The sequence below is a fragment of the Xiphophorus maculatus genome, chromosome 19, assembly GCF_002775205.1.
Source record: "Xiphophorus maculatus strain JP 163 A chromosome 19, X_maculatus-5.0-male, whole genome shotgun sequence".
In the NCBI taxonomy this organism is placed as follows: domain Eukaryota; kingdom Metazoa; phylum Chordata; class Actinopteri; order Cyprinodontiformes; family Poeciliidae; genus Xiphophorus; species Xiphophorus maculatus.
Window position 1 is genome coordinate 12,545,635 of NC_036461.1, and position 25,799 is coordinate 12,571,433.

Consider the following 25,799-nt stretch of genomic DNA (forward strand, 5'->3'; position numbering starts at 1 on the left):
GACTAGTTTGACCAGATAGTAAGGAAACCGTTGCTCAAGTAGCTACTTCCTTCAACAATGCTCTCGTGTCAGAGTCTAACAGTTCAATGAAAGAGAGGCACGGTGTACCATCACAGGATAAAACAGGACAAACAACCATACACATGCACTCTCACATGTAAAGGCATTTTAGGATGGTTGATGAATTTAACATATATTGTTTTTGGAAAGAAGTCAGAGTACCCAGACAGAATATGGGGAGAACATTAAAACTAAGTTGAGAAAGTCCACAACTAGCATCAAAAACCAGGATGTTCTGATTGCAAGAAAGTCTTGCATGCAGCCTAGGCATCATGTCATAAAGCACAATGAGTTCAGTGGCCATTAGAGTCTCCAGATCTCAATCCAACAGACCATCTGTAGGATGTGGTGGAACTGTAGATGTGCAGCTGTCAAATATGAAGCAACTCTGAGTTGCTACTGTGTCAATAAGAACCAAAATCTTGAAGGAAGTTTTCCAATACCTTCCTTGAATTTATGGTATGAGTTAACAAGCCACTGTGATGGAAAAAATGGCTCCAAACTGAGCATCTGTCTTGAAACTCTTTAGAAAAAAAAATCTAAGTTCTTCTTCTTATACCCTGAAATATTCAAAATTCTTCCTAAAAGTGAAATAGAGATCTAAAAAGTTGAAATTAAGGTAGTTGTCTCAGAGATTGGTGAGTCTTAGCAACTTCTTTACATTACTGTACAAAGATCATATCCTTCATAACTCCTGTTTTTAGAGTTGATTAGTTCAAAATGGTGATTAGATTACCTTTATCCTAGAGGGACAGATAAACAATTTTCCATCTAAAATTGACTAGGAAGAAGGGTGAATTTACTGAGGAATGAAAAGATCTGAAGACAACAAGAGAGCTTGGCATCATCATCATCAGCAGTCAGCAACTAAGCAGTGCAATGGTGACATACTTTAGTCATTCTAATTTGGATTTAGGTCAAAACGTTTTCAACAAATTAGTTGGAAAAATAGGTCACAGATAAAAACAACCAAATGACCAATTTGACAGACACGTGAATCAGGGAAACATCCATTGTGAAATTTCAAGGTGTGAAGATGAATCAGCCAAATTCAAAAAACTGAATTTACAGTCAGACTCAACTGAAGGTGACCAGAACCAGAATGTCAGTGCCTCTTTTTTTTATACGCTTTTTAGATTTTTTTAATAATAATCTGGATTTTTGATATCATCTAATCTCTTAGTAGACCATTTAGTAGTCATTTTTGTTTCATTGTCTTTTCTGTATGGGGAAAATATCTTTTAGCAATCAATTGTTTCATCAACAATAACAAGTTAACTTGATATCCCAAACAAAGGTCACAAACTATGATACTCCCAGTGTCTTTCTTCAGAGATAAGATAAAACTAAAGGATGTCATTGATCTCTACTTTCCACTCCACATTTTTACAATGAATCTCTTTGTTTTATATCCAGACAATAGAACCAGATCTGTGTGTACCCCGCCTCTCACCCAAAACTTGGGTGAGAGTTTTGGGTATGTGAATGCAAACAACCACATGCATGCACATACCCATGAGCAATTCAGAGAGACCAAATGACCAGTCAGGTTTTTTAGGATATGGAAAGAAGCTGCTTACTGAAATAAAACCCCACAGACTTGTGGAAAACATGCTAACTCCATGTGGAAAGACCCCAGGCTGGGATTTCAGCTGCTCCAAATCAAAATTTATATCCTGTTTTTCTCATTGACTAGACACCACACTTATTTAGACTTTACCACTTTCATTGAAGTATGTTTTTTTTATCTCAGATTGTAAGTACAGTATTTTATATTTTATTTTTGTATGTTTTCTTACATGTTAATGTCACCTAGTTTAGATGGAGTTCATCCTCTTTAACAAGTAAATGCATCTACCCAAGGAATCCTTTGTTCATGTCTTAAATATCTTCTTTAGAAAGAAAATAAGGGAAATGTTTGTTCTTGTTAAAAAGTCTGAATATAACCAGGTTCAAACGTCAATCTTCCATCTATCTGCTGATATCCTTTAGAAATTACAAAGTTTCTGAAGACTGTGTTAGTTGGATGATTGCCTTAAAATCTCTTCATAGGTTTCCAGTGAACTACTGATGCCTGCAGTTTATCAAGTCCTTGTTTGTAGAACTCCATTTGGCTGGTTTACTTTTGTATATACCACTCTGTCACTGGTGACTCTGCCAAGGTAGATGTAAACAGCTGCATTTCAAAACCTTAGCAAGGCAAATAAGGAGAGAGTTGCAAATGCCCCTTAATTCTGACTACATCACTGCTTTGGCACGTTGCAGAGAAACTACAGTAATCAGCCATGTAAAACAGGAAAAAAAAGGCAACATAAACATGGATTCCTCTATTGGGTGGAGTCACTTTTCAGAGGAGATGAATCAAACCATGGAGTGGGTGACTCCTCCTCAATGTACCAATCTACCCAAACAAAGAAAGCGCTGCTTCTGGCAACAGGACAATCAGCCCAGCCAACCCTTTCGTAAAGGGTGGAAGGCTTTCGTCAAATGGAAAAGGAAGAATAAGACAGGAAGGAAGGCTGAGATCTTTGCTCAGCCGCAAGGCTTGTGCAGAGTCAACAAATTCCTTTAATGCAGAGAAGGTGGATGGTTTACACTACTTAAGCACATTCCCCTCTCTTCCACCCGCCATGTTAGTTTTTTATAAAAAATGAGAAAGAAGCATTTTAAAGCACAAAATAACATTTATTACAAAATATTAACACATATGCAGTGAGGTCGAATGTAAAATATCCACATCCTGATCAGCTGTGTTTATGAAAACCACTTTCTTGCCCCAGGCATAAACACAGACAGCAGGAAAACACAGCAACACTAACAAAAACAAGTAACATCCATGAAAAGTGTCCAATGCCAGGCTCTGAGTGAAAGGGGAAGAATCTCAGCAGGCTGAACATTTGAGGTTGGGCTTAAGCACGGGGAAAATTTTACACAGAGGAACCACATGTGCTGGTAAAACTTGCCAAACAGAGGAGTGACTCATGCTTCTCGTCCCAAGCCAAAATCAGACAAAGCAACCTATAGGACTTTTGTTTTTCTTTCTTTAAAACAGCAGTAAAGCATTTTCAGTTAAAATACATTATATTTACCAACAGCATGACACACATATTCTGACCCAGAAATTCAAACTGCGTACAAAAATTCAGTCTTTGAGGTACTTTATACCAACTAGTCTTTTAAGGCAGCAAGGAGTGCCAACTTTGCTTCCTCTCCGTCTTTTCGCTCTTTCAGAAAGTCTTTGCTCTCGTGTCTCACGATACAGCTACGCTGTATGAGGGTGCGGGCGTTTCGGGTGTTTTTTTCCCTATATGTTTCATACTGTTCGATTCCATCAGACTGGATCCGCTGGACAGCGTGTTGGTCATGCGATTTGAGTGGTGATCCCCAGTGACACACTCGTGGAGGCGTTTTCCCACCAGGTAGATGACCTCGAAGATGGACAGCAGGACGCAGACCAGGCTGGTGACCACCATGAAGAGGGTGAAGATTTTCTTCTCGGTGGGCCGAGAGATGAAGCAGTCCACAGTGTTGGGACACGGGTCCTGTTTGCACTTGATTAGAGAGGGGAAGTCGTACCCCTCGTAGATGTGGTAGAGAAGGTAGACGAAGGTCACGTCCACCCCTATTTTGAAAAGCAGCGTGAGGACGTAGGTCCACCATAGACCTCCCCGTTTCTTCCCAGTGTTCAGGTAAAGTCGGCGACAGTTTTCGCCATACTTTTCCCTGTGCTTTTTCTCCCTTTCTTCCCTGTAGGCCACATGCATCACCACCAGGAACGAGGGGCAGGTGACAAAGATGAGCTGCAGGGCCCACAGCCTGATATGGGACACTGGGAAGAAGTGGTCGTAGCAAACGTTGTGGCATCCTGGCTGAGCCGTGTTGCATGCGAAGTCTTTCTGCTCATCTCCCCACACCTTCTCAGCCGCCACCACAAACACCATGATCCTAAAGAGGAACACAATGGACAGCCACACTCTACCAAAGGCTGTGGAGTACTTGTTCACCCCACTGAGCAAGCCTTGGAGGAATGCCCAGTTCATGATGGAGTTTGTTCACAAACTGTCTCTTCCTGCTGATCGAAGACAGACAAAAGGCTTTCCTCGGGGCTTAAATGTCACAGATAGATCTGAAACAAACAAAATCTAAAGTCAATCATTGAGAAAGCAACAAACACAAATAAATGTCAGTAACTTTGTGTTCTGGTAGTTTAAACAGTATTTCATCACTCAAAAGATCGCTAAAATACACATTGTTCTTATTTATCTAGTTAGATCTCATTTGCATCAGCGTCCATTTCATTCTTACAGTGTTGTAACTCTTGCTAAATCCAGCCTCTTACTTTCCGTAGCCTGCAATAAAGACTTCCAAGTTTGTACATTCCGTGCGTAATTGCGCGCTGACACGAGTTCCCACATGAAGCACACTAAAACAGCTTCACATCACGGTCTGTTCTAGTATGTTCGCTCGTATCTGTTTGAAGTTACTCACAGTTTAAAGCTCAAAAACAGTCGCGGTGCCTCAGAGTCGCAGCAGAGCAGCAGTCCGTGGATCAGCAGCCCCGACGAGAATCTCGGCAGAATTACTCCCCGGGACTGGAATGGAGCTGAAAGTTGGGGTGGAGCTGTTAGCCTGGTATGTGACGTCCCACCGCGCTGACCTGTTCAGGTGTGGCTCCACAACCATCAACGCTTGTTCAACCAATGAAAGGTATTCCATTGTCAGCGTCTCGACTCTTACGTAAAACACGACCCAAACAAGCTCTCCAAAGTTAGCGGTTGGTTTTCATATGAAGATATGCAGACTTAACAAAGATTTTTTTCTTTCTTTCTTTTTTTAAAAAACTTTTTAAAAAACATGAAAAGGAAAAAAAAAAGATAAAGATAAACCTTTCCAAAAATATTTATAAGGCGTCTCAATTGATTAAAATATCATCGATAAATTGATTTACTGAAATATTTCAGTTCAAAAAATGAAGGTCTCATAAATTTCTCACACATTAAGTGTATTGTATATTGTATATATATCTATAGATATAGATATACAGTATATATACATTACAGTTTTATTTCAGTCATCTTGGATAAATAAAACACCAAACTTTACCAAAAAAAATGTAAATAATACAAATGAAAACAATTTTTATACATAAATGTTTAATTATTATTGACACCAATAGACAAGCTACAAGTTGTATCAAAGCACATTACAGGAAGGTTTAGTGGAAGGAAGAAGTGTTGTAGAAAAGGTGAAAACCATTGCCTGGACTGTTGTTCCGTGGTACAAAATTCTCACTTAAAATTTAAGTCAATGAAATGCATTTGATTTAGAAATAAAAGTCACAGAATTTGGAGGAAGTGTAGAAAGGCACTGCATTGAAATCCAGCATAAAGGTTCCACAGAGAGACATGATTCGTTTTGATTCAAAGCCAAGTGTCTTAATTTATCAGCCAGACCCAATGCAGGCACCCGATTAACTCACTTTGCAACCAAACTCTCCTGACTGTGTTTACTAGGGGTGAACCGATTTATCGGTGCCGATTTCCTCAATTTTGGGAGATCGGTGATCAGCTGATTTTTACATGTGAAGCCCATCTTATCCATCAATGTTATCAACCTCGGCAAAGGTCTAAAAGTCAACCACTGTGCTTTTCTTTTCTGCTGTGATTGTGGTTTGACTGACAAACCGACCAACCAGGTCATGTTTGCACATTTACAGTTAACAATAGTCACCCCATTGTTGCCAATTCAGCAACTTTCTTGATATATTAAGCAACTTTTCAGACAAAAAATGGTACCAGCCAGAATTAGAATTGGTAAGTTAGGCTTTTTAAAAGATTGGTAATCGGCCAGAAAACTGCCATCGGTGCACTCTAGTGTTTACCTAATACCTAATCAGTGCTACAACCTTGCAGCCTCTATAATGTGCGACTCTACATTGATGAAAACAAATGAAGAACTGAATGCATATGGCTTTTAGTACATTTCTTAATTAAAAGTAAATTTCTTTTTTATTGTGTGATATAATCTTTTTAGCACAACAAACTGATTTTTTGGACTACTTTGGCTGCTAGACAAAGTAGTCAAAAGAAGCAGAAATAAACACTAGAAATATATCCATTAGTGTGTGATCACCATCTAATGAGTTTGGCTTTTTGAATTCAATTACTGAAATAAATTACCTTTTCAATGACATTCTACTTTTTTAAATGTGCCCGTTTCAGTTCATCAGTTTGAATTTGAATAGGTCTGATCGTCATATCAACATAATCTCAAAACTCAGCGTTAAAAGGGTGCTGCTAGGCTATGCTGGTTTTTATTTCCTTGGAAAGTGCAATCTCTGCTGGGTCCAGTTCACAATCCCAGTGGTATTATTCAGGCGAGATCAATCATTAAAGGTGAACCAGACTTCATTCCTTGTTGGTTCAATTATTACTTTTACACTGAGCAAAATTACAACCATATTATAAGGAACTTTATAGATCAAATTCTGATGTGCAAGTACAGTTATACGTTAAGTGTTAAAAGAAATGGACTGAGCACATAACTTTGAGGGATCTCAGTGCATAATGAAATTGGAAAGAGTCATTATGCTGAATCTCTCCAGCATGAAATTCAGAATCTAGAGACATGCAGCATTATTCTGGCTTAGCAACATAAGTCTCTCCATTAAGTCTCTGGGGAATGATTGTAAATGAATGAGTACTTTGTTCGCATCCTTTGTGGTTACAATTTGGATTATAGGCAACTGGTAACTAGTGATGCAAGCCAGTTAAAACATTTTATTGCTGCGTCAGTGCAATAAGATGGTAAACATTTATGCAGGACAGTGAAAAGTTATTAAGTAGCCAGACTTTATGTGGGTCTTTCAAAGTTTTTCTACAAACTTTGTATGATCTGTCACTCAACTTCTTTCCAGTTCTTGTCACTTAGATGAGGCAGAATTTTGTGTTTAATGACCAAAAAGGAAGGCAAAGATAAGGACAAAAGAAAATAATTCAGAGCTAAAACATCTGCTAGCAGATGATCAGTATTTGGAAATCAAATCTTAAGAGGGCAAAGGAATCAATAAAGGAGTTTTAGCATGTCTGTCAAACTGTCCTGATCTGTGTTTTTCGATATACTGATCTAAAGAAACAGGAACATATTGCATTTTCTGTGACAGGTTGGGTAAATCTTAAGATCTCTCTCTTGCAATTTAAATAATTTTTAAAAATTAGTAGTGATAACACCTCTTGCATAGTTTCTATGCAACTTCAGTTTCAGGCATAAATAGATGACATTGCAATTATTGAAAATGCTTACTAACCTGTGATTTAGTTATAAAAAATGTGTTTATTGAAATATTTACATAACAAAATGGATTTCAGTTAAAAAAAATATTGTCTTAGACAAACATCTGTCATCAGACACAGACAAACAAGCAAACCCTGTTTTTTTTTAACTCATTCATACATATTCTCCACAGTCTGAGATGATCACTTTCTGTTTTGGTTTGCCATCCTTCGTTCCCTGAGCCTGGAGGAATAAAGCAAAGTCAGGTCACATTTAAATCCAACTTATTTTTAAAAGATTACCAACTCCTTAAAAGCAGGGTTGTTTTCTGACTACACACATTTACTTTACATGGAACCACATAAACAAAATCACTAAATGTATATTCTTTATGCTGGATTAGGAACCTGCATTTCAATGAAATTAGCAGATTGTGGCTTGATTTCTTACTTCCATTGCACGCAGCACATCCATCCCCTCCACCAGATCGCCAAACACAACATGTTTCCCATCCAGCCAGTCCGTTTTGTCTGTTGTGATGAAGAACTGAGAGCCGTTTGTGTTTGACCCAGAGTTTGCCATGGAGAGTTGCCCTGTGTGAGCGAGCACGCAACTTTAGCCAAACATTGTAAGGATCAGAAAAAAACAATCCGCTTGGTGCTAGATTCCTTACCTGGAGCGGTGTGTTTGAGGACAAAGTTCTCGTCATCAAACTTTTTGCCGTAGATGGATTTCCCGCCGGTGCCGTTGTGGTTGGTGAAGTCTCCTCCTTGGCACATGAACTGAGGGATAATGCGATGGAAGCTGCTGCCTTTGTAGCCAAACCCCTTTTCATGTGTGCACAAGCAGCGGAAGTTCTCTATTGAATTTAAAAATAATGTAAAGTTTTAGATAAACATTATATTAAATCTGTAGTTTCATTTTAAAGCTGTAGAAAACTGATTTGTGTTTCCCCCCCCACCCATTTCTTTGATGCATCAGAGAGATTTCCAGCAGGCTTGAGTCATATTTCACATGTTGATGCTGGAATTTGAAGACATCTAAAAGCCCACCTTTATCCTGACATTTGGGCCTAAAATGTTGAGATGGCAACACTAACTGCACATTACTGTGAAATGTTGTAAGGTAAGATCATTTTATTTATATAGCACATTTTCAGCAACAAGACAATTCAAAGTGCTTTGCATGATTTAGAGGAAATACAAACAATACAAAATAAAAGAAAAGCAAGAGAAAAATAAAAGTATAGAATTACATATTGGTTCCTCATGTTTAATAATGAATTAAAATGTATCAACTAGTAGGGGTTTCTCTGGATTTATGACTTGATAAAACTAGATGTTGGTTCTCTGTGTTTGATTCTATAAAGTAGATGGTCCTAAATGTTGATCTAAGGCAGTGCTTCTCAATTCCAGTCCTCAAGCCCACCTGCTCTGCATGTTTTAGCTGTACCCCTATTTCAGAACAGCTGATCCAAATGATTGCATTACCTGTTCTGCAGCCATCAAGTACTGCAGAAGCCTGTTAATCACTCATAGATTCAATCCAGGTGTGTGGCAGCAGGGAAACACCTAAAACATGCAGGGTAGGGAGGCCTGAGAACCGGAATTGAGAAACACTGATCTAAGGTAATGAGTAGTTTCTCTAGATTCTAAGTTTTTTCTAATTCCTTAAGTATATAAACTAATTGTCCCTGATCTGGGAGTAGTTTCTCTGGAAACCACTGCGGAAGAGATGCTAAAAGGCATCTTGTTTTTTCTTTTTTCTTTTTGTCAATTAGAAACTTAAAAAATAATAAAAACAAACCTACACCACAGAATCCCACCACACAGAAAAAACAGGACATTTATTAGCTAAGCAAGAAAGAATGTTCACCCTTACAGATCTGTCAATCCTACAACATGTTTAAAGGAGTTTTTACAGACCTACTGTCATTGGGACAATGTCGGCCCGGAGGAGGAAGCGCAGTCTCCCTGCTGGCTTGTTGCCGATCTTTATATCCATGTAGACCTGTGGATTCACTCTGCCCTTCTTAGCTGGAGGCTCACCCTGCAAATAATAAATTATTCTCCACTTATTTACTCCAAGTATTCCAGACTGGAAACATAGATCAGGATTCATATATACATTTTAAATCAAAATGTAAGAATCAAATTCTTAAAGAGCTATTAGTTTCATTTTAGCATGTTTTAAAATGATAAGTCGACAGAAACTTCTACAGTGGTCAGATTTTAAATAAGGATATTTCTTAAATCAAATTAGCTACTTTTGCAAAGTAATTCAATAATGTATGCAATAACAATCATATACTCCATAAGAGATGCTGAAAAACATCTTATCTGGAATCAAATAAGTGTCTCTTTGATCTCATTTAACTACATTTACTAAATCAAAGAAAACATCATCATAGCCATACCGCTACACACAATGGTATTTACATTTGTAAATATTCAAATTAAAATATGATCCAATTCTGATCACATTAGTTTTCATAATTTATATTTAGAACTTGCATAGTCTGTAGAAAGTCATATTCCAGTTAATTTTGAAAAAATAAAGTAGCCAAAACCACTGCATCTTCACTTTGAGGCAATCCGTCAAGCTGACCTTAAACGAACTGAATTCTTCACAAAAGCACATTCAGCAGCAACGGCGGTGACCGACAAAGAAACCCACTTATCAGACATATAAACTAACTATTAAGATGCCTCTTACTTCCTGTGTTGTGGTGGTCGCTTCTCCAGATGCTGCCTCTGCCTCAGCTTCCTCTACCGTTTTCCCTGAGAACTTCTTCAGCCAGTCGTCATCCGACCACACTATGGGGAGGAAAAAATTACAGAATGAAGCAAAAGAAATAATATTTTTTTTTTAAAGTTCCGAGTGGAGTATAGTTTTCAGTACCTGGTCGAGAAGAACCCTCTTTGATTCTCATTGGCTTTGCAATGTTGACACGGATGGTCCGTCCAAAAAGCTCAGACTCATTCTGATTAGCCAAAAGCAAAGAAGTAGCACGTCAGCAACAACTGTCAAGGCCACCAGAGAGTAACAGCACACATTTACCTCTTACCATGTTATCGATAGCTGCAGCTGCATCCTGCACAAGAAGAAAATACTCATCAGTCACCTTATGAAGAAACACGCTTTAAATTGTATATATATTTTCATTCCTTCACATACCTCTGCCAGCTCAAACTCAATGAATGCAAACCCTCTGTGCTTTTCTGAAAAGTTAGCACAACACACAGTAATTAAGCCTGGATCCACCGGCATTTTTAGTAAATGTAACAATAAGTGTGTGGGTTTACCTGTTTCATAGTCAAGTGGTATCTGGATGTCTATGATGTCTCCAAAGGGAATAAAAGCTGCATGCAACACCTTTTCATCCACCTCCTCAGCCAAGCCACCTCACAGAAAACACACAATACAGACACTCAGCTTATACATAATAATAATATGCTGTTTTTATTGATGTTTGCCAAGATTCAGCGGTGAATGCCAATCTTTAGTCTTTATATCATAACTAGTGTTGTTAATAATACTACATTAAAATTATGAGATATTAAAAGGTTGCAGCATTTGGTAGATTAGTGCACATTTTCTCTGTCTACATGTCTTCTAAAGGCACAAACACCGCCTTTGCGCTCTTATTACTTTCATGAACACAATTATAAGTGAAGTAGAACAATATTCCTAAAGTACATAAACCATAAATCATATAATGCACTTTTAAAGTAAAAAATCTAAAAGACTCACCGACATACAGAACTCGTTTGTTGGCCGCCATATTAGACGTAACCTTTCAACTATGACCGCTTCCGCTGATTGGTGGGCTAAAAGTAAAGCCCGCCTCCAGGATGTGTTTGGCTACAGCGCCTCTTAGTGGTCATCCCTGGAACTACTACTTATGTTTATTATCTTTTTTTCAGTTTGATCGATCGACTTAAGTCAGGAGTGCCCAAAGTCGGTCCACGAGGGCCGGTGTTATGCCGAGAAATGCATGCCTGCCGAGAATTGCATGCCCGACTTGTAGTCCATCAAAGTTGAAGCTACAAATTATTTTTTATTATTAAAGACTACTAATAAAATTTGTTTGCATATAAAAATAGTGTATTTCTTTGTGCAAAAGCGTAAACATTAAGTCCCTCGTAATTTATCTCCACTGCGCAAATTGTTTGCAATACTTGTTTTGCTAAATTGCTCTCCTGTTTTTCTTTGTCTCCTCCAAGTTATATTACTAAATGAAATTTTTAATTGTTTACACGACAATATTTATATTGTGATCACTTTCACTATCATTTTGTCAATACTTCAGCATAATATTAAAGTAATAAAATAACTGGTTATCCTGATTTTTATAATCATATGGCCACTAGCATATTACATTTAATTAAATTGCAAATATGTAAGTAATTTTGTATGATATGATGATGATTATTAAACAACGTATTTATTTTGTAAATTACTATTTCCTTCAAAATATTAACTTAAAAGTGTAACAATAAAATACACACTTTATTTTATTATGTTTCTTTACAAATATGTAAGATATGTAAGACATTTTTAAAAATCTCCCAAATTCTTAAAAACAAGTCTTAGACATAAGGCCTATAATGATAATAATTCAACAACAACCACATTATTAATAGGAATATTAATGCTACATTTCTATATGACCACATTTAAGTTCTTAATAATTTGTTAAGTTAAAAAATTAAACATTGATAAATTCTAAAACATTGAAGGTTTTGTTTATTTGTTTACAGCTGCTTTACAGTAATTATTTCTGCTGTTCAAAAAAAAATCTGTAATTTGCAAAAATTACCTTCTCTTGTAAAGAAATTCCAAGCATTTATCAGCACCTAAACCTGCCACAGCAGCACATCCTATTCAATATACTTTATTCCCATTCAAAATACCTGAAGTCAAACTTGACTCAATAAAACACCAAGAGACTTATGTTTGTTTATCATCCCTTTATTGATAATTCCACACACCCATGAGAATATGAGATGGCTAAGAAGCCAATCATTTTAAAATCAAAGTGAAGCCTTCAAGCAAAAATAAAGAATAAGATTCATGTTGGTTTTGGAAAAAGGTTTCTGGCCTTTTCTGATCAAATATGTGCTGTGTTCATGACTCTTTCACATTAACGTAGTGTGTAGTTTAAAAGTATGTTGCAACTAGAAACATACTTGAACGGGTTTTTTTTTTTTTTCTTAATTTAAATTTTTTTTTGATATTTTTGCATAAGTTATTGAAGGTACTGTAGTGTATCTGTCCATCCTGACTTTGATTTCTCAGTCCTGGAACAACACAATGAACTCATTAGTACCACAGTGTAATTCATTTGAAATGATCAAATATGATTAGTTTTACTGTTTTTCATACCAAGTTAATACAGTATCCGGTTTTTAGGATGTAGCAGCAGCAGTAGTCGCCATGCCACCTACTTTCTGAGTAGCATCCTTCTTTGCTTGATGGGCCTGCAGCACTGCAACAGCTTCCTCCACCTGAACCAGTCAAACAGGAAAGAAACAGTTTAGTGACTTCATGGGGAACATTCTTTGTTCTAGGCAGGATAAATAAGGTACCTTTGAACGGAGAGACTCATGCGACTCCAGCATGTGCAGCAGCTCCGAGTTGTCGATTTCCAGAAGCATGCCAGTGATCTTTCCTGCCAGGTTGGCATGCATGGCCTGAATCAACGGGAACAAACGCTCCCCTGTTTTAAAATGATAACAAATTAGTCTAAAGAAAGTCAAAAGTTGGTACAGTTTGTTTGCAGCAGAACAGGGTCATACCTAGCATCTGTTTCTGTTCCTGAGGCGGCGCAGCAGCCAGCATGGAGGCCGTGAGCGGCTCCTGGCCCTGAACATGCACAGCTGGCTGAGTCTAAACGGGATGGATGAGGTATTTTAGAAAAGAGTGTTTATAGATATGCATGCTTATTCTGAAAGGGAGATAAAAATAATACCTGCTGTACGGCAATTGGTTGCACCACTTGGGGATTGGGGTTACGGACACTAGTGGCATATTTGTAAGGAGGCATGGCCCTGGGGCCGGGAACTCCCATTGACTGACGAGGACCCATGGTCTGACCGGCACCTAACAGGAGAGAGATAAAATAAAGACAAAAAAGTACAAATTTAAATAGCAGACACACTGATAATGGTCATTTTTCATAGCAAAGCAGACCTCGTGGGCCCTGTGCACCGCTGCTAGGAGTCATGTGTCTGAGATTGGCCCGGGGTCCAGGCTGACGCAGTGAGTTAGGCATTCCTTGGAAACCGCCTGGGATCAACACAAGCAGAGATTGTCGAGGCAAAGTATTTCTACCCTATGTTGAATGTTTACTTGAATGTTACGGAGGCACTATATGCTCACCTTGACCTCTACCACCTTGTTGCTGCCACCGTGGGTTGGGCCGCATCTGAGCCAGCTGGTTCGGTGCATAGTATGTCGTCCTGTTCTGGGCCTAATAGGGGCAAGAAGGGAATTAAGGCAGCAGTTATTGGGGGATATGTCTCTATCGGGTTCTTACACCTAGAGACTGAAATGTTTGCCAATTCCTGTAGTAAAATAACTTAATCATATTCATATTGGATGGAGAGAGTCTGTGAACATCAACTGTCAACTCTTGAAATAGATTTTCAGGTGGATTAATGTGGATTTGATTTGTTTATTCCAACACACAAACATGCTCTGATCTAAGCATGTTTGTGCATGTTGGGTTGTTATCCTACTAGAATGTAATCTTCCTTCCCAGTCTCAAGTCTTTAGCAACCTCAAAGATATTGTCTTCCAGTCTTGCCCTGTATTTAACTCCATCCATTCAGCTCTTAAATCCAACCAGCTGTCCCGTCCCTGCGCAACAATAAACATCCCCACAGTTCTGTGCTGCTGCTGCCATATTTCTCTTTGGGGATGGTGAGTTCAGGGTGATGTGCAATGTTTTTTTTTTCTTTTTAAATGATCACAAGATTACATTTAGGCGTTATCTAGCTAAAGAATTTTCTTGCACAATGCACATGTTGTGTCTACTTTCACCAGTTGCAGACTGCAAACAGGAGCGTTTAATACTTTTTTCCTTTGACAAAAACTCTTCCATAAAGGCTAAATTTGTGAAGTGTACAACTAATAACTTTACTGTTAACAGATTGTTCCACCTGAACTGTGAATGTCTGCCCCTCCTTCATCATGCTATGGACCTCTACTTCTTCTTCTGGTCAAACAGGACATGTCTCACTACTTTGCTGCAAAGATGTCCAACTATAATTTGCATTCCAATGCATTGCTTGCTTAGCAATAAAAAGTAAATATGAAGGCAATTTACATATTTAACCACAATACATGCACAAAACTATTATGAAACTTTTATTTGTTGCCGGATTTTCTAAAGTAGTACTACAATTTTTCCTTACATCAAATCGGCTCATTCTCCTCAATTTACTAGTTGGTCAGTTTATCAATTCAGAAAGTGACTCCCTCACCTGGGGCACAGCAGGCATAAAGTAGCCACTTGTGGGCTGGAACTGATTGATGATGGCATTAGCCGGCATGGCCCTCATGCCAGCAATACGCTGCATGTACTGGTTGGTGAGGTGAGCTTTGCGCTCCTCTTTGCGCTGAGCAAGAGCGACGTACAGAGGTTTAGAGCCAACGATACGTCCGTTCATCTCTGTCACAGCCTTGGTGGCCTCCTCAGGAGAAGAGAAGCAGACGAAGCCGAAGCCCTTTGAGCGGCCTTCTTCTAACATCACCTAATGAATAAACAAAAGGTTCTAAACACACATGCACAGTCACAGTGCAATGAAGATTCGTTTCAGCTAAGGTGTAATATTCTGTTCAGATATTTTTATTCACCTTAGCACTTGTAATGGAGCCAAATGGAGAAAACTCCTTACGCAATTTTTCATCATCGATCGTGTCGTCAAGGTTCTTTATGTAAAGATTGACTCCCTGATGAAAGAATTTCACATTTCAGTTTCAGATGTTAATGTAAAGTCAGTAAAAGCAACATTTAGTTAAATCTAAAACCAAGTGTACAAAAAGCACAACACACAGTATCATATTTATTGAATACAGATGCATCCAAAATGGAAAATCTGTGTTTACATTACTCTTTTTGCAACAATATTTCATGGCTTCCCTTTATGATCACACGCTAATATGAAAAAATAAGTTGTGCTGCCATATTGATCTTAGAATAAAAGACCCCTTCTCCAAGTAACCCGTTCAAATAAACAAATGTTTATAGTTTTCTAGTCATAAAAATCCTGACCTGCTATCTCAGACCTGTAGAGCCTGAAACAGAGCTCTAGAACCCAATTAGAAGAGAGTTCAACTTTTGTTCTTACCACAAATATGTAAGGAAGCTCACCTGATACCGACTGATTCGTTCTTGTTTGAGCTGCTCAAACTTCCTCTTCAGCTCCGCCTGCCGCTCCATCTTCTTCTGAGCTCTGCCCACAAAGACGGTCTTACCATTCAGCTCGGTGCCATTCATTTCCTCCACAGCCTTTAGGATGAACAAATATTTAAGTGAGAACATTTCCAAAATCAAGCATAGCCTCTAAGGATCCCTAGTCATTTAAAATACCTTGCTAGCATCCTCGTGTTTCTCGAAGCTAACAAACCCAAAACCCCTAGACTTTCCGGAGGAATCTGCCATCACTTTCACACTCAGGGTTTTACCTGCAAATGTGGAAAAGAGGAAGTGAAACTAATTTTATTGTATTTACTTGGTATATAACATGATTGACAACATAAAGTAGCACATTATGAAACAAAATCTCCCATAATTAGTATTTTAATTTTGCAAACAACAGTCTGAAAATGTGGTGTGCATTTTTTTTACAGCCCCCTGAGCCAGAACATTTTAATCAGACCTTTTCTGCAATAACATATCTCTTTCATAAAGACTGGATTTGTAAAGTGCACAACCAAAAGTTTTCCTGTCAACAGATTTTCCCACCTTTACTTGAAAATAAAATCTAAACAATGAACCTTCTTCCTTCCATTTCATAGTCGTTATCACTTCGTATTGGTCTATCATGTTTAATCCCAATAAAATACATGGACATTTTTGGGTGTAACCTGATAACAGTTAACATTAAACAGCTTGCAAAGCGCTTGTATATGTCAATTTACCATATTTTTCAAAAAGTTCCTTCAGTCGTTCGTCGTCCATGTCATCGCCAAAGTTCTTGATGTAAACATTGGTAAACTCCTTGGCTTTGGCACCGAGTTCAGCCTCCCGTTCTTTTCGAGATTTAAAACGACCCACAAACCTGAACAAGCAACATGAGGAGCGAAACACACCTTTGTAAAATAGTCTCAACATTCCTGAGATATACACCAGGCCCGATCTCTTTGTTTTTTGTTGTTGTTGTTTTTTCATAAACATGGACAACATCCATTGGACAAACTGAATCCAAGATTTTATTGTGTGACTCTTCATTCTCAGGGTTGACTGTGAAAAAAACAAGAAAATAAAACACATCCAGCATCCAAAGGCAAGCATAAATGATGGCATGCTGGACATAACCACGTCAAGGTCTTGGTCCAAAATGTGATGAGGAGATGGATGGAGAGAGCTTGAGGAAAACTCTCACAAGTTTAAAGGGAAATCAGATGCAGACTAAACAATCTTATCTACCTGGTTATGAGGACCTCTCCCCTTCAGCCATCCTGTATTGCATATCTGCATTCGATCCATCACTAAAACACACGCAGACACACACACACTCACACTCTAAGATGAATGACCAGCAAGTGGACAATAAGGGAACAAAGAATGTCTCTGGTGGGAAAGAATTTTTAGTTGGTTATTTCTAAGTTTGGCGGGGAATAAATTATGAATATATTAGTCAATATATTTTCACACAAACTCACCAAATCAAACAAAAAAGCATATCAGGTCAGTTCACTCATGTTTAGAAATACAGGAATAAAAAAACAATGCCGTGCAAATGCATTCATAACCACAGAACATTTCCATATTTTGTTAGGCAACAAACTCAAACTTCAATGGATCTCACCGTGATTTATACCAACACAATATGGTGCAAAGCTACACTGTGAAAAGAAAATGAGCTTATCTCAATTATGTTTTTGTTCTTATTTTCTTCACAAACAATAATGTTAAAAAAAAATGAGTCATGCATTTATATTCATCATGGGAGTAGAACTGCCAGTGGTGAAGTGTACTTAGATAAGAAAGGAAAAAGCTGTAATTGTTGAGGAAGCATCTGTCCTTTAGTGTTTGCTGCAAGATGCTGCAGCTCTTCTATAAGTCTGCTGTGGAGAGTACAATCTGTTCTACCATCAGCATCACAGTTAGTGACTTAAAGAAGCTCAACAAACTGAATAAGAAGGCTAAGTTGTTTTGGGGAAATGCTCAGGGGCCTCTAGACAGAACTGCACAGAGAATGGTATTTTGTAAAAGAAACAACATAATGAATAACCTAGAGCAGGGGTAGGCAACTCCAGGCCTCGAGGGCCGGTCTCCTGCAACTTTTAGATGCGTCTCTACTTCAACACACCTGAGTCAAATAATGAGGTCATTAGCAGGACTCTGGAGAACTTGACTGCACTTAGGAGGTGATTCAACTATTGGATTCAAGTGTGTTGGATCTAAGAGTTGCAGGACACCGGCCGTCGAGGACCAGGATTGCCCACCCCTGACCTAGAGTATATTCTTACCCATAATAAGCCTTGCAGTCCAAAAATCTGACCGTTGTGGAGGAGATGAGTGAAAAAAACTATTACCAAAAAAGAAAACACAAAAAGTCCCATTTGCACTTTGCCTACAGCCACAAACATGTGAAAGAAGATACTCTGGTTTTTGATATACATGCAAAGTGCTATGTGAAGTGGAAATCTAACACCTCACATCATCCAGAACACAAAAAGTATGTAGTGGCAGCATCATGTTGTGGCACGTTGCTTTTATTTAGCAGGAGTCGATGAGATGGATGAACTGTTGGAGCTGAATAGTCTTGGAGGAAAATTTGTTAAAGGCTCGTAAAGCCATGAAGATGGGGCGGAGATTCACCACAAGGCAGGACAACAATCCTAAAGATTCAGCTGCAGCAATAGCCTGGCTGAGATCAAAGCGTATTAGTTTGATTGGACCAGTCAAATTCCAAATGTCTTCGCAATCCATGTGAAGACGCATCCAAAAACACCTGCAGCTATAGAAGCTCAGGTGAGGTTAATACACATACATACTATATGTTTCAGACTTTAATCTGTAAAAAAAACCCGGAAAATCGTGTATTATTTGCTTTATGTTGGTGGATCACAAGCAATCTGAATAACATACATTGAAGTTTGAGTTTGGTTCAGCATGACAAATGAAATAAAGTTCAATGACTGTGAACTTCCGCAAGGCAAAGTGAATAACAGTCTCTGCATAACGTCAACACATACAAAACTCTTGACACCTGGAACTCTAATTAGGATTGATAACATGTATAATTCACTTAGGCAAACTCATGGTAATGGTTTGAAAAAAATTAAAGGGATTGATCAGACACTCACACCTTGCGGTCATTCAGAAGCATGCCGTTCATCTTGTCAATGGCGCGATCTGCTGCGTCCTGCGTCTCGAAGTGGACAAACGCGTAGCCCTTTGATCCATTTTCATCACACACCACCTTGGACAAGGTGGACAGGGGTATAATGTCTTCAGGAATGCAGACAGCTCTCAAGCTTTAAAGCACAGACTGAAGAATTTGGAAGGATAATTGTATGAGATGCTTTAGCACTACTTTGCAAAGCTACACTCAGTTAGCCTAGCACTAAGATTAGTGCTAGGAAACAGTAAGCATGGCTTTTTACAATTTACATACTTTGTGATCGCTTTGTAAAAAATCAAAGTCTTTATGTGCAAGCCTGGAGGTTTTATGAGTGCTTTCATTTGTAGTCTTTATTTTTTTTAGACTCTATTAGTCCTTCTGTCTTGGACTCTTTTTGTTTTGCTACAGTACAACTTTGATGTAACAATTTTTACTTTGTATCCATATTTTCCCATTATGTGACACCAGTTATATTTGGCACCCTGCTTTTCCACTGAACTTATTGAAAAATATGTTTTAAATTGGAGCTTCATGTTCTTTCAGAAAGATATAGTTTGTTCCTATTGATGCTAAGAAAAATATTATAAAATGTTATTAAACAAATAAGCAGAGAACTAAATATCCAATAGATGAAACTTAGAGCAGAGCAACAGTGAAGGATGACAAATGTTTCCAGACTTGTGTGAAGTTTTGGATGTAGATGGAATTGCAGGTCTTTTGTTCTCTACTTTACCACTTCCCTTAGTTTTTAAGTATCCAATTGTCAGGTGTAAGAACAGAAAATATGTGAAATTACCGCAAAATTCCAAGGAGAAAATATTTGACGGATAACTATTCATAAAGACCATCTTAAAATTTGGATTTGGCTATTAGGGAGCAGAAACCAGAAATGTATTCGGAATGCGATGGTACTGCATTAAGGAACAAAAATAAAAGTCAAATTTTTTATCTTTGTCCTTTACCCTAAAAACAAACAAAAAAAATTCATATTGCTAATAACAAAAAACTTAGATCACAGTTCTACATTACGTAAACCCAACACTGATTAACTTAATCCGAACACAGACAATAAATAAATATTTACTTTTAGAAAGACTTTACCTTGCAGGATAAGATGTTGCCAAAGGCAGAGAAGGTGTCGTACAGGGCTTTGTTGTCGATGGACTTGTCAAGGTTCTTGATGAAAACATTGCCCACGCCGGACTTCCTGAGTGAGGGATCTCTCTGCGACCACATGATCCTGATTGGCTTCCCTTTCACCACGTCAAAGTTCATGGTGTCTAGGGCTCTCTCCGCTAGAAAGAAGTGAAAAGAAAGGTCATGTTTTGCTACTTTTTACATGGACGTTTACTCAAAAAACATACTGGAACATTCTGGAACTGAACAGTTTGTTTTTGTCCCATACTCTTTCCATTTCCAGACAATAGTTGAAACATTTTTCATGAGTTGTCTAAAGCTTAGAAAGTTGCATCTAACCATGCTTTTAATATCTTTACAACATTATCCCTGACTTGTCTGATCTCTTCTTTGGGCTTCAAGATGCTCTCTAACAAACCTCTTCAAAGAAAAATTGCAGTTTGAGGCTGAAACATGTGAAAACCTGCAAAAGTTCACGGGTTACAGGAGTACTTTTGGAAGGCACAGTATAGACAATATGAACTGAATGCACTGCTTCTATTGTACCAGTCATTTGGTGCAACAATAATCATAAAGTTATAATTTTAAAAACATTTTGCCTTTCTTTACTTTCACTGTGGAGAATCCCGGCTGCAAGCCTGCTGAAAAAGCTCATGCTAAAGACACAGCAGTGAAGCATGCGGCTCATGAGTTATCTGCCAGCAGCTGGGACGAGTGTGGGGCAGCTGCAGTCGGAAAGCTTGCAGCGCGTCTTTTTTTTTTGGACAAACCACATGCCTTGAAGTCAAAACAAGACTTTCAGCTCATATAGTAATGAACAAATATGTTTCCATTTAGATTTTTCTTAGTGCAGTCACCGACCATTGCTCTGTCCGCCCAGTAACAGCAATCTGTAGTTATCTTTTGCTTCACCTCCCATGTCAATGTGGGCTCCCGTGCTAAACATCCCCTTTTGTTCAGGAGCTACACACACACACACGCATATACACACGCAGGGGCTCTCCAGCTGAAAGTGTCTGGTAAACAAAACGGAGCTCCCTTGCGTCTGCTGGCATCAGCAGTTTGGCTCACAATTGTACTTCCCAGCCAGTGTGCTCACAGAAGATGGCATCACAGGGACTTCTGGAAGATTCTGAATGGAAATTGTGGATCAAGAGCTGATAGACTAATGTGTTAATTTAGTCTATCAGTAGATGTAATCAATATTGTCTTTAATAACCAGTAACTGTTTGTCTCAAGTGTTACACGGCAGGCACATTTTGGGCTGCTCAGATGTGAGAGCTATTTTTAGAGAGGGGTCCTGGGTGGCATGTGTGCTGGCATGGAGTGGGAGTAGAGCGTTATTCACCATTGATGGGGAAGAGAAACATTCAACAACACCACTCAGATGAGAAACGGCACAAGTGAGAAACCCCCCCTCAGAAATTACATCTACTACTTTTTTGAGAGCAAATATTCTCCTAAGTCAACAGGTTCTGAATAGGAATATCAACCTGTTGTTCATATTCACACAAACGAATCCTGAAATCTATTTACACACCCAACAGATACAACCTGCAGCATAACTCATTCGGGGCTTGCTCACTGTCAAGCACCTTCCAGGAAACAAGTCTGTCGTAATCCATCTCTAGTGGGCTTGAGTCACAAACTCAAGCATGGATAAGCTGTCACAGGTGTTTTGTGTTGATACAACAGCAGAAAAGTTCACACAATGTAGACAGTGTCACCAAGACCCCAATGGCAACCGCAACACCTGCTACCGTTCCTCTCCGTGCCTGATATAATCTAATCCTATAGACTGTGAAAACATTTGCTGATACAGTTGTTTATGCAGACAATTTTACTCACCTAAAATCATAAAATGCTAAACTTGTTGTAAAGGTATTTTTTAATTATGTCAGTTTGGGGATATCAATACTAGAGTGGCACCACAAAGAGGGAGGGGCAGTTGTCCAAGCCAGGCAGTATTATATAAAAAATTTTTTAACTAGCTTTAAGATAGCAGAGTAAATGTTTCAGTAAGTTACAATAATCATGTATGTATGTATGTATGTATGTATGTATGTATGTATGTATGTATGTATGTATGTATGTATGTATGTATGTATGTATGTATGTATGTATGTATGTATGTATGTATGTATGTATGTATGTATGTATGTATGTATGTATTCCTAAAGTGTGACCATTGTGATTATGGTTCAATTCCTGACACCACCACCACCCCAAACGCTCTTAATTTATAAATCATTATCAAACGCCAGAAATTGACTCCTGTATTTGGGTTTTGGTGTGCCATGCTAACATTACCCCACCCTGCATCCTACCATTTGTCCATATTTTTGAAACCTTGTTACATTTTGCCCCAATATTCAGAGAAGAAGCTGTATCATACTTTCTCACAAAATTTTTTTTTTTTTAAATCGACATGCTCAATAATTAACTGTAAACAAGAAATGTCGTCTTGAAAACAAGCACTCTCTTTATCTTCTTAACCTCAAAAGTGTTTGTATAATTATCCATCTCAATCTCCTAATTGAGATTTTTCTATCAATTATTATCCACTGATGATGTACTATTAATTAATTAATTCTTCACCAAATTTCCTGAATAATCGTCACAAAATCTTTATCACATAATAATGCATGTTTTTCAGAACTTACAAAGTATTTTCCTGAAATGTACAAATTTTAAATTTCTGAAAGTTAGCAAGTACTTTCTGGACATTTCAAAAACATAACATCTACTGTATGTTTTAGGATCACACCTGGTACGTTTAGAGAAAGTAAGTGCAAGTTTGTGAGTTCCAGAAAGTACATATTTCAGGAAACTACCAGGTATACCTCTGAATACTGAGAAGTACAGTATAAAAGTATATTATATACTATAAATTAAAGCATAAAGTTCACACTTTAATTTTATAATTTAGTGCCATCAAACCTCTTTAAAAAGGAAAAGTTGCGAGATTTTCTCCAAACAGACTAAACAATCTACAATAAAAGGCAAATCGACAGATTCAAAGGGGAGAGGGAGATTCTGCTGTGGTTGTAGCTTTTTCTGCCTGCTTAGAGAAGATGTCCATTTAAATAGCTAATTGCTTGGTGTAAAGATAATGTCCCTTATTGAGAACACGTTGCCACCTTTTAAGAATAATTACATGAACATTTTGTATTGGGTTATTTTACAAAATGCAAGAAATGAACGTGAGGCAAAAAGCCCCAATTAAGAGTGCAACAAACTACCTTTAAATTAAATATTCTATACATACATATATATATATATATATATATATATATATATATATATATATATATATATATATATATATATATATATTCATTATGAGCATCAAGTGAAAACATGCCGAAGTTTTTTTTTGTTTTGTTTTGTTTTTCAAGCCATGCTCACACTGTACTGAGTTGCTTCAAGTCACTCCTTACCGTCAGCGGGCTGCGAGAAGTTCACATAAGCATATCCGAGGGAGCGCCGGGTGATCATGTCTCTGCAGACCCGAATGGAGAGCACCGGTCCGGCGGGGCTGAACTTCTCGTACAGCATAGCCTCCGTTATATCTGGGTGCAGGTCGCCAACGTAGAGAGAAGCCATCGGATAACTCCCCGTCGCTGTGTTCATTTCTTAGAGCTTCCCCGAATACAAATATATACTCAATTAGTGAAATAGTCCCGAAACAGTAAACAACCCGGTTCTTAATCGTACCTCAGTTTCCCCCGATTATTATAAGAGCTTCCGCAAATCCAGCTTCTTAGAATAAACCTCGAGAACTTCTTTAAAATCCCACCTATGTTTGTATATATATTTTTTAATTTTGCTATTTTTTTAAAGGTTTGTGTTTAAGTATTTCTGCGTTTGTTTTTATTTAGATTTTGTAGATTTTATATTTTTTTATGCGTTTTTATTTTAAGTTTTTTTTTTCCTATAACGGTGAGTTGGACACTCACGGTCGTTTTGCGGCCGGGGAAAGAGACTGCGTGAGGAAAGCATGGACACTTTATAGAGAGTAGCGGTGCGGAGGAAATAGTGGTCAGGGTCAAACCTTGGATAGGAAAAACACACAGAGCATGCGTAGTGAAAGGGAGAGTGCACAGTGTAACTGCCCCCAACAGAGCCCAGCTCCCCACAGCGACGCCTGCGTTGGAATACAAACAAAAACTTTATACAGGAAAACCCAGCCGAGGTGAGTTCATTCTGCATGCGTCATAAGAATGCATAACTTAATATACAGGAAAGAACAGGTGTTGCTATAAAATGCTTCGTTTCATACCTTATATCTAAAATTTCAGTAATTCAAATAGAGAAAATTGTCACATTTGCAGTGTTTATTTTTCACGATGGCTTAAAATGAAATTCTAATATTCCAGATAGAAACAGATTAAAGTTTGTAGCATATGCATTCATTTCCTTTTGCATGACTTACAATGCGGGGCATTGTGAAGATAGTATCAAATGATGGAAAATCCAAGTTCCCCTCAAATGGAAAAAGCCAGTTATCATCAAAAATGCCTGAAAAATCTTGAGGAAATGTGACAGAAAAGACTGAACAGCCATAATGTGCCAACGGTACAGTACAGACTTTGCTGTACTGTACCCATTGTGAGCCTCCTACTGGGCCAACAACTCTATGTGTCCTCAGGTCAGTGAGGCATTAGTAGATTGACAAGGCAGCAGAGGCAGGTGTTGGCAATCAAGCCAATGAGACTCCAAGACTTCTTTTTCTTGCATAACTGTCTTGCAGCCATCTTTGTATTTTCATCATTTATTTTGTAAAAAGGATCATTTACATCTGGTCATTCTAATACAGTCTTCTCATATTATGCACTTGATTTCTAATCAGTCTCAATATGAATGAGAAAACTGTTTGATTCAGAATATTAGTATTTGTAAAATATATAAACAAAAAATCTAAACAAAGAAATAAACTGATTTCAGCAAACTTTTCTTTGGATTCCATTCCTCATTCCGATCATACAAAATATGGCTGTTAAAGACATTTTTTAATCGGGAATAACTTCTATCTGAACCAACATTAAAAAAAGAAAACATATAAGCCACACATAACATATAGGTATTATGTGTGTGGTTTTATTCTATCTTATAGAATAGAATGGAGTCAAAAAGAATACAATAGAAAAATCCTTTATCCATGAGATACTGTCTCATCATTTTGACCTAGTCATCTCATCTTATAACTATCTCACATTGTAGTATATTCAAGAGTTATGTTATACTGTACAAAGTCATTTTTTGCTTGTTTATATCACGTTAGCAGAAATAGGCTTCCATAATGAGATGACACACCAAACTGAGTGTAATGTTGTAGTACTGCTTAACAAGGCCTGTAAATATGGTGGCTCTTTGGACAGTTTCTTCTTAGTTACAAAAATGTATAAAACCACTGATCCAGTTAAGGTTTTTGTCAGGTTTGACACCTATTAAAGACAAATTAAACAAACAGAGTTAGATTCTCTTTATCTCGTGAGGAGAACGGATAGAGATGTGTTTCCAGTCACAAATCTCCAGCCCCTCTGAAAACACATTTTTCCGCTCCTCTCTTTTGATTACTTTCGGAGTCCCTATCACAGAGAACACTGCAACTCCAAGGGGTGGGGGCAAAACACTTCATCACTTAGTTGCAGTGCTAATGACAATCACTAACTAAAACACATGTTATCTTGCACTAGATTATTCGTTTCCAGACACAGCAAGTTGTACATCTTCACGGCGACGGTT

At 38.0% G+C, this 25,799-nt stretch overlaps 3 protein-coding genes across 3 annotated transcripts; all 3 read right to left on the bottom strand.

Annotated features, from left to right (window-relative positions):
• Positions 1–2,724: 2,724 nt before the first annotated feature.
• On the bottom strand, positions 2,725–4,657 carry LOC102226131 (gap junction beta-5 protein-like). Its single transcript, XM_005799141.2, has 2 exons — positions 4,549–4,657; positions 2,725–4,186 (listed from the first exon to the last, which is right to left on the bottom strand). Exon 2 carries the CDS (start codon positions 4,098–4,100, stop codon positions 3,312–3,314), a length of 789 nt encoding a protein of 262 aa, XP_005799198.1. The 5' UTR covers positions 4,101–4,186; positions 4,549–4,657; the 3' UTR covers positions 2,725–3,311.
• Positions 4,658–5,224: 567 nt separating this feature from the next.
• ppie (peptidylprolyl isomerase E) lies at positions 5,225–11,149 on the bottom strand. Its single transcript, XM_005799140.3, has 10 exons — positions 11,086–11,149; positions 10,638–10,736; positions 10,510–10,553; positions 10,400–10,426; positions 10,234–10,315; positions 10,048–10,148; positions 9,258–9,381; positions 8,006–8,191; positions 7,783–7,925; positions 5,225–7,575 (listed from the first exon to the last, which is right to left on the bottom strand). Exons 1-10 carry the CDS (start codon positions 11,114–11,116, stop codon positions 7,507–7,509), a joined length of 906 nt encoding a protein of 301 aa, XP_005799197.1. The 5' UTR covers positions 11,117–11,149; the 3' UTR covers positions 5,225–7,506.
• Positions 11,150–12,290: 1,141 nt separating this feature from the next.
• Positions 12,291–24,051, bottom strand: pabpc4 (poly(A) binding protein cytoplasmic 4). The gene is made up of 15 exons (XM_023352123.1): positions 23,492–24,051; positions 20,016–20,209; positions 18,877–18,992; positions 16,483–16,622; positions 15,932–16,026; positions 15,713–15,850; positions 15,196–15,291; positions 14,823–15,092; positions 13,717–13,807; positions 13,528–13,623; positions 13,307–13,437; positions 13,134–13,224; positions 12,924–13,054; positions 12,721–12,842; positions 12,291–12,635 (listed from the first exon to the last, which is right to left on the bottom strand). Exons 1-14 carry the CDS (start codon positions 23,682–23,684, stop codon positions 12,744–12,746), a joined length of 1,881 nt encoding a protein of 626 aa, XP_023207891.1. The 5' UTR covers positions 23,685–24,051; the 3' UTR covers positions 12,291–12,635; positions 12,721–12,743.
• Between the last annotated feature and the right edge of the window lie 1,748 nt (positions 24,052–25,799).

Bases quoted from the DNA above. Each gene is read 5' to 3' on its own strand.
- ppie (XM_005799140.3), bottom strand. From the start codon at position 11,116: ATGGCGGCCAACAAACGAGTTCTGTATGTCG. The intron at 10,554-10,637 runs GTAAACCCACAC...CTAACTTTTCAG, and splicing joins ACCACTTGACTATGAAACAG to AAAAGCACAGAGGGTTTGCA. The intron at 10,427-10,509 runs GTATGTGAAGGA...CTTCTTGTGCAG, and splicing joins TTGAGTTTGAGCTGGCAGAG to GATGCAGCTGCAGCTATCGA.
- pabpc4 (XM_023352123.1), bottom strand. From the start codon at position 23,684: ATGAACACAGCGACGGGGAGTTATCCGATGGCTTCTCTCTACGTTGGC. The intron at 16,623-18,876 runs GTGAGTGTCTGA...TTGCTTGTTCAG, and splicing joins CTTCTGAATGACCGCAAGGT to GTTTGTGGGTCGTTTTAAAT. The intron at 15,093-15,195 runs GTGAATAAAAAT...TTTATTCATTAG, and splicing joins GCTCCATTACAAGTGCTAAG to GTGATGTTAGAAGAAGGCCG.
- LOC102226131 (XM_005799141.2), bottom strand. From the start codon at position 4,100: ATGAACTGGGCATTCCTCCAAGGCTTGCTCAGTGGGGTGAACAAGTAC.